This window comes from Pelecanus crispus, chromosome 1 (assembly GCF_030463565.1).
Source record: "Pelecanus crispus isolate bPelCri1 chromosome 1, bPelCri1.pri, whole genome shotgun sequence".
Taxonomy (NCBI): Eukaryota; Metazoa; Chordata; class Aves; order Pelecaniformes; family Pelecanidae; genus Pelecanus; species Pelecanus crispus.
In genome coordinates, this window is record NC_134643.1 from 76928977 (window position 1) to 76940804 (window position 11828).

Sequence of the window (11828 nt, forward strand, 5' to 3'; positions counted from 1 at the left end):
AGTCTAAAAACCAGATGATAGGCCTTCCAAATGTTAATGCTTGTTTGGGAGAAGTTATACAAGACTGTGGCCAGAACTTGTCAGCTGTGATAGAGGATACTTGGATTATTATGCTAATCAAAGGGATGGAGGGGGGGAAAAAGTAATTAGGATTGTACTGCAGGATATTCTTTGACACAATCCTTTTATTAGGAAGAAGAACCATTCCCTAATGCCCTGTGGAAACAGATCTTACAAAATCTAGAATGTGGGGGTTTTTTGCTATTGTTTTTTTCTCTTTAAGTGTACCCTGTGTAATCCCATGGGAGCTCACAATAGCCAGCATGGGGTTTTACAAACCAAATTGAGGATTTTCCTTCATTGCAAACAGAAACCGCTGACCACATGATTACCTGGGGAGGGATAGGACATGTAGAATAATGTGTTGCTTTAGTCAGTTCCGGGTGACACAAGGTTTTTTGTTTATTTGGGTGGTGTGTGTGTGTTTTGTTTTAAAAGCTCTTTAGATTTCTTTTGTTTTCATTCCAATATGCTTTTCATCTTTACCTTCTCCTTTTCCAATACTTCTGTAGACCTAATGGCCTGAATAAGGCAAATGCAATGCTGTACTTCCTTAAGCTTAATAAAGAATTCAAATAAGAATAAAAATAGCCTGGATTTGCATTAGAGGAAACATCCGGCTGGCTGGGGCAAGGCTCTGTGAGTGCAGTTGAGCTTCGAGGTGTGGAGAGGAGAGGGAAGGCCCTTACTGATGCTGGGAGCAGCCAGTTGCTCTCGGAAGTGACTGGAGGCCTTGGTCACCTCCTTTTCAACTTTGCTGTGTTTCCTGGGTCCTCTGAGGATGTTTGAGGGGGAAGGGAAGATACCACAACATAGAGGATCACTTGCTGATATGTTTTTTCTGTTGTTTCCCCCCGACTTCAATAGTGTTCTTGGACACTTGAAATGTAGGGTGTTACCCAAAGCTGGCTAGCCTCACACCTTCTCTGCTTGGACATAGGTTTGGGGTGTTTTTTTCTATTTAGCACTCCTCTTCAGCAGTGGATAGAGTTCATCACGAGTCATTACTGACTTAACCCTTTAAACTGCTGTTTCACCCTGTATTTTCACTCGTAAAGAGAGACCAATCTACCAATTGAATTAGCAAGCTGGAGTTATCCAGGGTAAAATGAGGAAGAGGGATATTTCCCATTCAGTATCTCCCTTGCCATATTAAAAGACTTAAGAGGACGTTGTTTTTGTCTGTGATGTGATAAGACTCGGGTCCAGAACCGCACTGTAGCAGCTAAAGGAACATGAGCAAAACTACGTACCAGCCTTTAACTGCTGAATTCCTCTCTGCTGTTTGCATACGAAGGAGGAGGCCTGAAGCCTTCTGAATTGGCTAGGTAATTGTTATATATAATATGGAAAACCGGTGTCATTCAAAGACACATGCTAAAATGTACAACACAACATGCAAGTTTTCTGTGTTCTGAATCATCTGCTCAGTTGAACCGTTAACAGTAATGTGGGTTTTTTTTTTTTCTTTTACCTAAATGAGTCTGACATCTGTAGCTGAGTGAAGTTCTGTGCACCTCATTTGTGGCGTTTGAGGGCAAGACCTTGAAAATGGATATATCTTGATGCACAGCTTTAAGATAGAACAGTGGTGTGGCAACACGTACACTGGTCACTTGAAAATGTGCGTTAGAAGCAAAACATGAAGTCAGGAACCAAAATACATCTCTAAGTATGATATTCCTGAGATAAGATTTCTGCAGAAACATAGTTATCACTCCTAATGATGATAACATGTTAAGCTACATACTGTATGTATGGGTGGCTTTAGATTAGCAGATGAATCTGCATGCGCTTACCATCTAGTTCTTCATCTACCATCTTCTTCTGCTGAAATAATTTAGGCACAGCTGGGGGAATTATTAAAACTTTGACATAGAAATTTTCTACTTGTATGGTAACCCTTTCCCTGATACTAACTCTTCTCTCTTTCCATTAAGACTGACGGTGCAGAGCCAACGCTACCAGCCAGTCTGATCCCATCCAGGTCAGGCTTTGTGCAAGCTTTTAAAAGCATTTATCAAGATTGTATAATATGGATGAGTATCTGAAAGACTTTTATTTTGGCAGTGATCACTTAACTTCACCCCACGAAGTTCTTACATCCTCTTTGGAAAGCACTGCACCAGTAACAGGTAAGCCATTTGGGGCACAGACATGTGAACTTTTGCACTGAGAGTCTTGGAAATAGATACGCTCAAGTCTGCACATTTACTGAACAGCAAGAGCTCTGTCTTCTGTTGCCTGAATTTATAGGCTGCCTTGTTATGGAGGAAAAGTCACCCAAGTGCTCACATGAAAAAGAGGAAGATGTGCCAACTTCCGTGGCAATGGAGAAAAACATCGATAAGGATCTCGTTGTTCCTGTATCAGGTACAGTAACTGCTGCAGCTCACTGGCACTCATGCGGTGAGGAAACGGCTTGCTTCCAGCACATCTTTGAAGTGAGGAAGCTGAGTAAGAAAAATAACTTAATGACAACTTGTGATTTTCTGTTGTTGAACATACTTTTGCCTGCAAGTCCTCTCAACCCTCTGAGTACGAATAAGGCTTTACCTACTTGCAGGATGCTGGTAGCCTACAGTCCTACTAGAAGTAAACATGAAATAAGTTAGTGAAATCTTGATGCTTGCTCAGCTGGCAAAATGTTGTGTGGGTACTAAACCCCAGGCAATTTTGGGAGGAGAGAGAATGTTTTCATGGTTTTAAAATGTTTAGTGACATAGCTAGACTAAATTAAATAACACTTTCTTCTCTTTCAAAACTGATGCTCAGCGCACAAGAAGCTGGGATGGGTCAAGAGGAAAGATGAGGATAGAGGCCGTTGTGTATGGTTCTGTCTTTTGCTAGAGCCATAAACACCCAGAAGAATTATTCTTACCAGACCTGCTGGTGCTTCTTCTACTTAAAAACTAAAAGCAAAACAAAACTGGAGTATGTGTACACGGTGTATTTAAGCTATTTAAAAAAAAAGCTGATCTGAATAGGCAGCACAGAATATGTGTGCATGCTTGCTTGTAACCGTTTTTTAACCTTTACCTAAATATAAGACTACTTGTCGTCATTTCTTGTTTGGTTTTGTTTCTTTCTTTAGTACTATCTTCCTGAAATCTAATTCAGTCCCCTCACTTAAACGTATTTTCTTGCTGCTAATTTGCCTCTACTGTTAATTTTCATATGTGGTCTAGGTGCCTTTGGCAAGGAGGAAACAGATATGCAAAACGGATCAGAAAGAGTCCAAAGAGCTTTAAAGTCTGAGAATCCTGCTGCCTGTTGTACATCTCTGAGTAGAAAGTGTTTCTAGTATTAGAACAGACACATTGATGAATCTCCCCTTGTGGTTGTGGCTAGTACCACACAATGTCTTCTAAAGGTGTTTGGGAGCCAGGTCAGATATGTGGGGCTGCTGCAAAAATCAGCAGGGACCAAAGGGAGTGCCAAGCAGAGGTGGTTGTTCATGTGAAGGATGAAAAGAGAAAGCAAGTACTTCAAACCTGAAGGTGGGGGTTTTTTTGTCCTGTGCTATTTCTTTGGCTTGCATCTGTGTGGGTGTGTGTATATGACTACATAAACAGAAAAGGGAAAAAAATTTCTAGATGTTCTGAAAGGTATAAATAGCTACCAGAGTTACTGCTACACAAGAAATTAGTGTGACTCTCAGACTTTCTTCAGTTTCTTAAATATTTTCCTTTTTAAATCTTTTTAGTAGCTCTCTTCCTGGAGGTTATTTTTGCCTGCTTTTAAAGCTTTTCTAAATTGCAGCACTTGAAAGTTTGCGTTGCATTTGATCTGGCATCGTTAGTTCCTGAACTTACCAGTTCATCACCACTCATTCTGGGAAAGAAAGTTGTTTTTTGTTGATTCTAGCAGCACCCTGCTAGTTCAATGTTTAAGTACAAAGGACGGTCCAGGTGTTGGACTACGGTTGAAGCTTATGTACCTGAAATACCACAACTGTATGCGTTTCATGATCTGGTTGTGCTCAAGCTCCTCTATAATGGCAGATGAAGTAGCATCTATTTATTGACTTCATCTGATATTCTGTAATGTGAAAGAAGAGAATTACAAATACTCATCACTTCTCCTGTTAGTTTGTGCATGGGATGTTTTTTTAACATATTCCTGTGCTTATAGAATGCCAAATAAAAATTAATTATGAACTGTCTCTTTAAATAGTAAGCAAACAAACAAACAAAAAAATGCTGGCAGCAAAACAATGAAATTCATTTATCCAAGGGAGTATTACTGTAACTCTTGCAACTTCAACTACAGCAACTACAACCAGGAGTAATAGTCCCACCTGTAGACATGTAACACTTCTTATTGGGATTTTTTCTAAGCCAAACATAATTATCATCACACTTCTTCCTTTATGTCTTTAGTGTTCTTTGCTGCTGCCTCTGCTTCTTAATGCCCTCTCCTGGCATTTGCTGCAATTTCTTTTAGCCCTGTTGGTCCATGGCTAGTACCCTGGATGTCGGAGGCTTGTTCTGGTTTTATCGTTACATTTGGTTTTGGCAATGTTTCTCCCCAGGAGTGGATCTGACCGAGAAGGAATCCTGCACTGTGACGGAAGAACACAAAACCACATTTCAAAATGTTTTAAAGCAAGACCCGGTAAGAGTCCTAGTGACAGTGAAACATAGAACTGGTTTGGCTGAGCAGTGACAAAGAAAAACACTGCAGGAGGGGACAGACCCCTCCAGTGGTGTTGTGGCTGTTCCCTTGCTGTAACTAATCTCTGATATGCCTTTAGGAGGTGGACCAGGAAAAGAAAAATAATAAAGAGCAGAGTGAGGAAGCACCAGTTGTGGTTCCCAGTAGGAAAGGTAAGAGGTTTTTGCTGAACACATTCATGTGACTTGCTGGGGTGCATGCCTTGGTCACTTCTGTCAAGACCTGTGTAAAGAGGTGCAGAGAGCTGTCTGCCCCACACCAGTTAATTGGGGGGGGGGGGTGTTGAGGAATAATAGCTGCATGTAGAGATCAAAATGGATTAGCAGTGGAGAGAAGGAAAATGTTATCGTGCAAAACCTGCTTCTCTGATTTCTACAGATACTGATCTAACCAGCTCCATCTTCCTCTAGACAGGAGGGAAAATTTCTTAGGAGTTGCAAAGGAGTTGGGGTATTTGAAACAGTTCTGGAATGCCGGCTCTTTCCAAAGACTTGTAAAGCAGTGTCCCCTATGCTAGCTAGAGCTTGGGGTAATACAATGTAGATAAGCAGGATAATGTTTCTATTGAACTGTGCTTAAGACATCTCTACTCTTCTAATTACCTCACCTTTTGCCTTTGGAGTTCACTAAAAGTTAGTGATGTAGTAAGTCATGTAACATCCTGAACCTATGGGCTGGGGACTTTAAACCAAAACCTGTAATTAACCATTCCTGTACTAATTAAATGCCAGTTGAAGTCAGCTAAGCAATTAACTTTTGGGGCTTTGTACAAGTGACAGTGCTGTGCTGCCTTACTGACACTAACCCTAATGCTCTCTGAGGTACACAAATTGTTTTTACCAGCAAGAGCTTAATGCTGGAAATCTTTAAGAGTGGCTTCTATTGGAGCTCAAAAGACTTTCACAAGCTGTTGTTTTCACTTCTGTCTGAGAACTTTTTTTCTCTCTTCTCAGGGAGTTCACCCACTGCAGGTGGCATTAAAACAGATAAAACAAAGCAAAATGAGCCGTAAGTGTTTTGACTTTCAATGATCACCTGCAGGTATGAATTTAAAGCTGCAGTCTGTTACATGATTGCTTCTTCTTGTCCTACAGTGACTCTGCTAATGAGAAAGAAGTGGAGGTAAGTCTCAGCTGCTTATATCCTTAAGTATTTATCTCTGATAACAGAAAGATCTTGTTGATAAGCCCTGATTAATATCTTGTCCTATATAAAAGAATGATGCTGACTAGCTTAAACTGGATGTATTTCTATAAGTTGGCTTCTGAAATCTGTTTTGCCAAGCCCAATGGAAATTTTGGAAGGGGTGGGATGGGAAAAGGTGGCAATGTGTAAAACTGAACAAAAGATTTGTCACTACTAAATCACTTGTTTGCAAGCTTGAAGGAGCATAGCTGTGACCTTCTCCCAGGCAGAATGTGCTGATTTAAGACAGTTTTGTCAAAAGACACAGATGGCACACGGCATGCTGCCAGGATGTCACCTATTTTGGCTGCAGATTATTTCTCCCATCACTACAGATGGGAAGACTGGCTTTGTGGAAGTGGGCCATGTTCACTTTCTCTTCTGTATCTCTCCTATAACTTTGCTTGTGGGGTATAGTCCCAAATATCATGTCAGTACCCAAATATACTTTAAAAGCTTCTGCATTACTTGGATTATTCTGAAATCTTTTCCTCTCCCACAACAGGCTGAATTTCTGAGGTTGTCTTTAGGTTTTAAATGTGACTTGTTTACCTTGGACAAGAGAGTGAAGCTTGAAGAAAGGTCCCGAGACTTGGCTGAAGAAAATTTGAAAAAGGAGATCACAAATGCTCTGAAGATGTTAGAGGTTAGTATTGGCCAAGGCTGGTAGGGTAGATGGGATGAATGATTGTGAAAGCGTCTCTCTTAATATGGCTATTTTGTAGATGGGTGTGTGCCTGCAATACATTATAAGCAAATCTGAACAAAGTTCCTAAGTGATGCAGTTGAAATACGAGAGACTTAGCATTTGGGGGGTAACCTTCATCTGAGTATACTGTGCACTCAGGCAGCAGGGAATTTTTCTATTGCACAAACATCTGGCAAGAACCCCTGTCTTCAGCTGATTTTATGCTAGGTAAAGAGAAGTCTCTGCCCACTGGAGGTCTGTATCAAGTTACATTGAGGATGTTGGATGCTGACCTTTTGACTGTGTGGGCATGAACACACCCCCTCAGTGTCATCAGTTGGGTTCACCCTTCTTTCTCTACTAATAGCTCACACTGTTTTTCTTACCCATATGCCTCTTAGGCTTTAGTTCCTTTGTGTGAAGAAGATAACCAAGCGCAGGAGATTATTAAGAAGTTGCAGAAAAGCTTGCAGTTCCTCAGCCAGTATGCAGCCCGAGTCGCCAGTAAAGCAGAGATGTTGGGAGCTATTAATCAGGTAACTTTTTCCATGTAAACATATTCTGTACAAAGTTAAAAGCTTCTAGATGTAAAGGGATAGCAGTGTCTGTTTGCTAGGCTTCTGATTCCAGAATTAGATTTGGGAATCTCGTGCATGTAATGCAGACTGACCAGTACAGCTTAGTCCTGGCTTTCTCTTCTCACATCACTGTTTGTGGGGTTATAAGGAATCCCAGGCGCTGTGAGAGCAGCTATGTTGCACCAGCATTGTGCAAAATCACACAACAGAAATATGGTTCTGATTTAAAACAAACAAACAAAAAACCCAAACAAAAACCCAGAGAAAACTTTGCATCAGAGGAACCTATACAGTAGAGAGCACGAGAATGCAATGTGGTAACAATAGTCTTAATGCTCTAATGGTAATTCTGTGCCTTATGGAAAGGGCAGCTAATAAGTTAAATCTATGGAAAACTACAGAGACCTGCTCAAATGTTATGTGTAATTGTGTATAATGCCAAAGAACAGCATGAAAATATGACTTGGCAATACCAGCAAATGCGTGGTGGCAGCTGAGACTGTAGATCAGAGAAAGAGATGAGGAGGAGTTGTAAGGGCTCAGAAAATGAAGACTAATTTATTTTAGGATAAGAGTAATCACTGGAGAAGCGAGACCTGTGTAACTTGGGCATGTGTTGAGAGACAGGTTGTAGTGAAACTCTGAAAGGGTGGACAAAAATGAGAGGATGTTGCATCATGGTGATACAAGATAAGAGTAGACGGTTACGAGGAAAAAAAGTCTTAAACACTAAACATGAATGCAGTTCCTCAGAGCCACTTCTTTTTCCTACTGCTGTTGCACTTGCTCTGTTAGGAGAGCCGTGTCAGCAAGGCTGTGGAAGTAATGATTCAACATGTGGAAAACCTGAAGCGCATGTACGCAAAAGAACATGCGGAACTTGAGGAGCTGAAACAGGTCCTGCTCCAGAATGAGAGATCCTTTAGTTCTCTTGGAGATCGAGGTAAAGCTGCTTCGTCTTTCCTCTTTCTAGCACCTGCCAGATAGACCCTTATCCAGTTGAAGCTTAACATATTAGGTGGAGGGGTTATATGACTGTTATATCTCCTTTCCTAAAAATAGAGGAAAAAATAGCAATTTACTGACAGTATTAGAAACAACTCTCTGAAATTAGACTTGTATGTAAACTGTCATGAATCTCAGGGTGGGGGGAAAATATTGCAAGTATGCAGTAATGTTCTAGCTTTTAGAAAAGTGCATTGCATGTGGTGGTGATAATCTTATGCCTTGTGAGCAGTAAACTTGTGTGCTTGCTCACACTGGAGTATTCCCAGCAGCTATTTCTAGGTAGCTGAGCTTTGACTGCTCCCTACAGATGCTTCCTGATCTTTTCTAAACACAAATTACAGACTCCTTAAGTGCTCTGAATTTCCCCATCTAAGCAGCCAGTACAGCGGTCAGGTTTTCAGATTGCACTGTGCACTTGTGGCTTTGCCAGAGAAGGATTAAATTCTTCTGAGAAATAGAGCATGTAGTTTTAAAAAACAGAAAGAGCAGTCTTGCACACAGGTAAAATCCTTGCAGGAGCCTTCTGAATCATGGGCTATTCCTTCCTGACTGTGTAAGACCATCTTGTAACAGGACATTGCCTTGATAATAGAATACATTTAATCATAGAAACAGAAATTGATGCTTGTAGATATTGTATAATGTGTGAATATTATGAACTTATATAATGAAATAGAAAGCTTTTTCCTGAAATCTCATTTCTGCTTTCTGAGAGTACTCTGATACACCTAAACAGATACTGCAAAAAGTCAGACCTTTAGTTGCAAATAAAGCTCACTGCATTCCTGTAAGCCTTTCTGGTGTTTGATCTCTTTACAGATGAACCTACGAATAAAAAGCTACCACATTCTTTTAACTTTAAGGTAATGGCTGTTACAGCTTAACATGAAATTTCAAGTGTGTTTTTAAGTGTGCTACGTGTGTTTCTTTGCCTTGTCATGCACCGGTGCTCTGCTACATGCTTGACTTGGTAATTTTCTGGCTCAAATATGGGCTGATGTCATCAAACATGAGGATATATTTTTTCAGTCACCCCCACCAACCTGAGGGAACTCCATGTGGTCCCACTTAGAAGATGAAGTGTTCGCAGAAGCTGAAATGGCTGTGCTCTCATGCAGTGGTTAAGAAATGTTGTTCATGTATGGTTCTCTCATTGGGTTTACAGAAGAAGGGTTTAGCACAGAGATATGAAAAAAATAAGTGGGAGGAATTCAAACTGACTGCAGGAATTCCTGTGAGCACCATTAGGAGAATTTAGATGCCTTCAATTTCGGTATTTTGCTGGAAGCTGTGTAGCCAGTCTCACTTCAGGTGCTTAGGGGGGAAAAAGTTAATGTGGAAAGATGCTGCTTTAAAGAATATGGTTTGGGCTGTGCTTATAATTTGATTTGTGTGTCACTTCAAGCTAAGTATCAACATCTATTTTTATTACGACAGTTTGTATAAAAATAGATGGTATTTTATGTGATCAGTGAGTAATCCAGTCATTACTTGATAGAGTCAGTAATGCCTCTTATTTGTATAGCCATCATCATCCCTACGAAGAGTTAGCATTGCAACATTGCCTAGGAGTGCTGGAAATGCAGGTATTGGGTTGCCGCTGGTAAGTAAGGGTTTCCAGACGGTGAGGCGCTTTACCTTCTCAAAACTGGCTGGGCTGAAGGGCAAAAATGCCGATGCAGCGAGGCTGTCAACCTTCTTTTCTAGGCCCAGTTCCATGAACCTGATGGAGAGGAACGGAGTGACAAGCTCAACAGGAGATCAAGCAGTTGGTAAAGTTACTTGGGCTTGTCTTTGAACGGGGTTAAATAGTTTTCAACTCTAACTGTGCCTGTATTAAGCAGCTTACCTCCGTATATATCTTGAGGTATAATAATGTTTAGGCTACACCTTTCACATTAGTTTTACATGTCTCAATAGGAAATGAGCCTTTGTGACTAAATGTTACAGGTCATCTTTTTAATTATTTTTTTTATGAAGGGTTGAGAGTTTTAAAAAATTACCTTGACTTTCTTGCTTTAGAACTAAAATAGGAGATCTAGGCATCTGGCACTGATGGATCTGGGGTTTTTTTGGTGGTGGGGTTTTTCTTCTGGTGGTTGGGTTTTCTGGGGTTTTTTTCTTTTTTTAAAAAAGAATCCTAACTTAAGGCAACTAATTTTGAAATCTATTTGCCTAAGGCCTACCTAAATGAGTAGGCTGCTGCCGAATTTCTAGCTTTCTGCTATATATCTGGTGGGGGAAATTAAGTCAAATTTCTTTAAAATATGACAGGGGACGACTGGGAGCAAAGCAAAATGAGAAGCGTCCTTCACTACAGCGGTTCATTAGCACGTATTCCTGGGCAGAGTATGAAGACGAACATGCTGAAACAAAGTAAGTTCAACAGCAACCGCCGCCAAGGTGTGTGTGCAGGGTTGGTTGGTTTGGTTTTTGGTGGACAGTTAAGAGTTCACCACCTGCTCAGGGCTATAAAGTGAAGCTATTGTGAGCTCTGTCAAATTCAATGCTTGATGGAAAAACTTTGGAACTGTTGATGCTTGCTTACAGGAACGAGCAGTCAGAATCGCCTGCTGAAGTACAAGAAGAACCATCAAGGAAGGAAAGCGTATCTGAAAAAGGAAAATATTCATCAAAATGGAACCTAGAGTCAGCGTAAGTTGTCTTATGTCATTGTGAGGTAAAGCAATGTTTGGGTGGTAGACATGGGAAGAGGAAGCAAAGCTGTAACATTGGTTTGGTCATTAATGCTGGCTTCTTAAACAAACCAACTGGGAATGAGTAGTCTTGGGTGCCAGAGACTCACCGCAGCAGGGATTCATTACTAATCCTAAATGGTGAGGTAAAGAGGGGCCTCATGCTATGATCCCACCTCTCTTGGTTACTTTCTGGCAGCTGTTATAGCTAGGCTACTAGGTCATGCTAACAGGTACTCCTGTAAAAATGATCAAAGGTTTTGAGGCCTGTGCAAAACTTTTTTTTTTTTTCTTAAAACTTTCTTCATGAGCTGCAAGGCAGCTTTTGTGAATCCATCTTCAGAAAGATGGTGGGGTACAGGGAGCATGGGTGCCTGAACTGGGCACATGGGTCATGTCAGTCACCTAAATAGCTTATTGAGAACTGGCTTACCAAAGGCTGCATTTTAAACCCAGAACATAAGCTACTGTGGTACATGGCTCCCAATACAGCAACAACCTTGTCACTTTTGATAGTTAAGGATCTGTATGTCTGCTGGTGGGGTCTGGTTTGCTTTAGGGTTTTTTGGGGTGGTGTGGGAAGAGGGCTTCCAAGTTTTGAAGAAAAACTGAACCACTCTATGACTTACTCTTCTGTGCAGGTGCAAATTACTGTCATCGTGGGCATCCCATTTCAAGACTTCCTTTTCCAATGCTAACAAAACTCTCTGGGTTTCTGTTTCCATCCTGGTACTGCTTGCTGCTCTTACAAGCTTCCTCACTGGGCTGTCTCTTCAAAGACCAGCAGACGCAGCACCTGTAGGAACCGGGGACTCCTGGACTTCACTACAGCAACTGTTGTGGCCATATACAGGACTTCAACACAATGGACCGCCCCCAGTATAACAAAGGTTCTGACTTTTGTAGTTATATTTCCAGGTTCTGGATGACAGTATG

At 41.0% G+C, this 11828-nt stretch overlaps 1 protein-coding gene across 4 annotated transcripts in view; it reads left to right on the forward strand.

The window, feature by feature from the left end:
* IRAG2 (inositol 1,4,5-triphosphate receptor associated 2) overlaps positions 1-11823 on the forward strand; it is a 38972-nt gene extending 27149 nt beyond the window's left edge. For 3 of the 4 annotated variants that reach the window (XM_075706088.1, XM_075706098.1, XM_075706102.1), the window contains 16 exons: positions 2001-2047; positions 2131-2195; positions 2317-2433; positions 4595-4677; positions 4817-4889; positions 5691-5745; positions 5832-5859; positions 6428-6568; positions 7012-7146; positions 7984-8131; positions 9016-9059; positions 9722-9799; positions 9904-9968; positions 10471-10572; positions 10747-10851; positions 11534-11823. In XM_075706088.1, coding sequence (XP_075562203.1) covers positions 2001-2047; positions 2131-2195; positions 2317-2433; positions 4595-4677; positions 4817-4889; positions 5691-5745; positions 5832-5859; positions 6428-6568; positions 7012-7146; positions 7984-8131; positions 9016-9059; positions 9722-9799; positions 9904-9968; positions 10471-10572; positions 10747-10851; positions 11534-11777 — 1530 coding nt within the window. In that variant the 3' untranslated portion in view covers positions 11778-11823. The remainder of the gene's footprint in view (positions 1-2000; positions 2048-2130; positions 2196-2316; positions 2434-4594; positions 4678-4816; positions 4890-5690; positions 5746-5831; positions 5860-6427; positions 6569-7011; positions 7147-7983; positions 8132-9015; positions 9060-9721; positions 9800-9903; positions 9969-10470; positions 10573-10746; positions 10852-11533) is intronic. The other variant, XM_075706092.1, reaches the window with a different exon arrangement.
* The last annotated feature ends 5 nt before the right edge of the window (positions 11824-11828 follow it).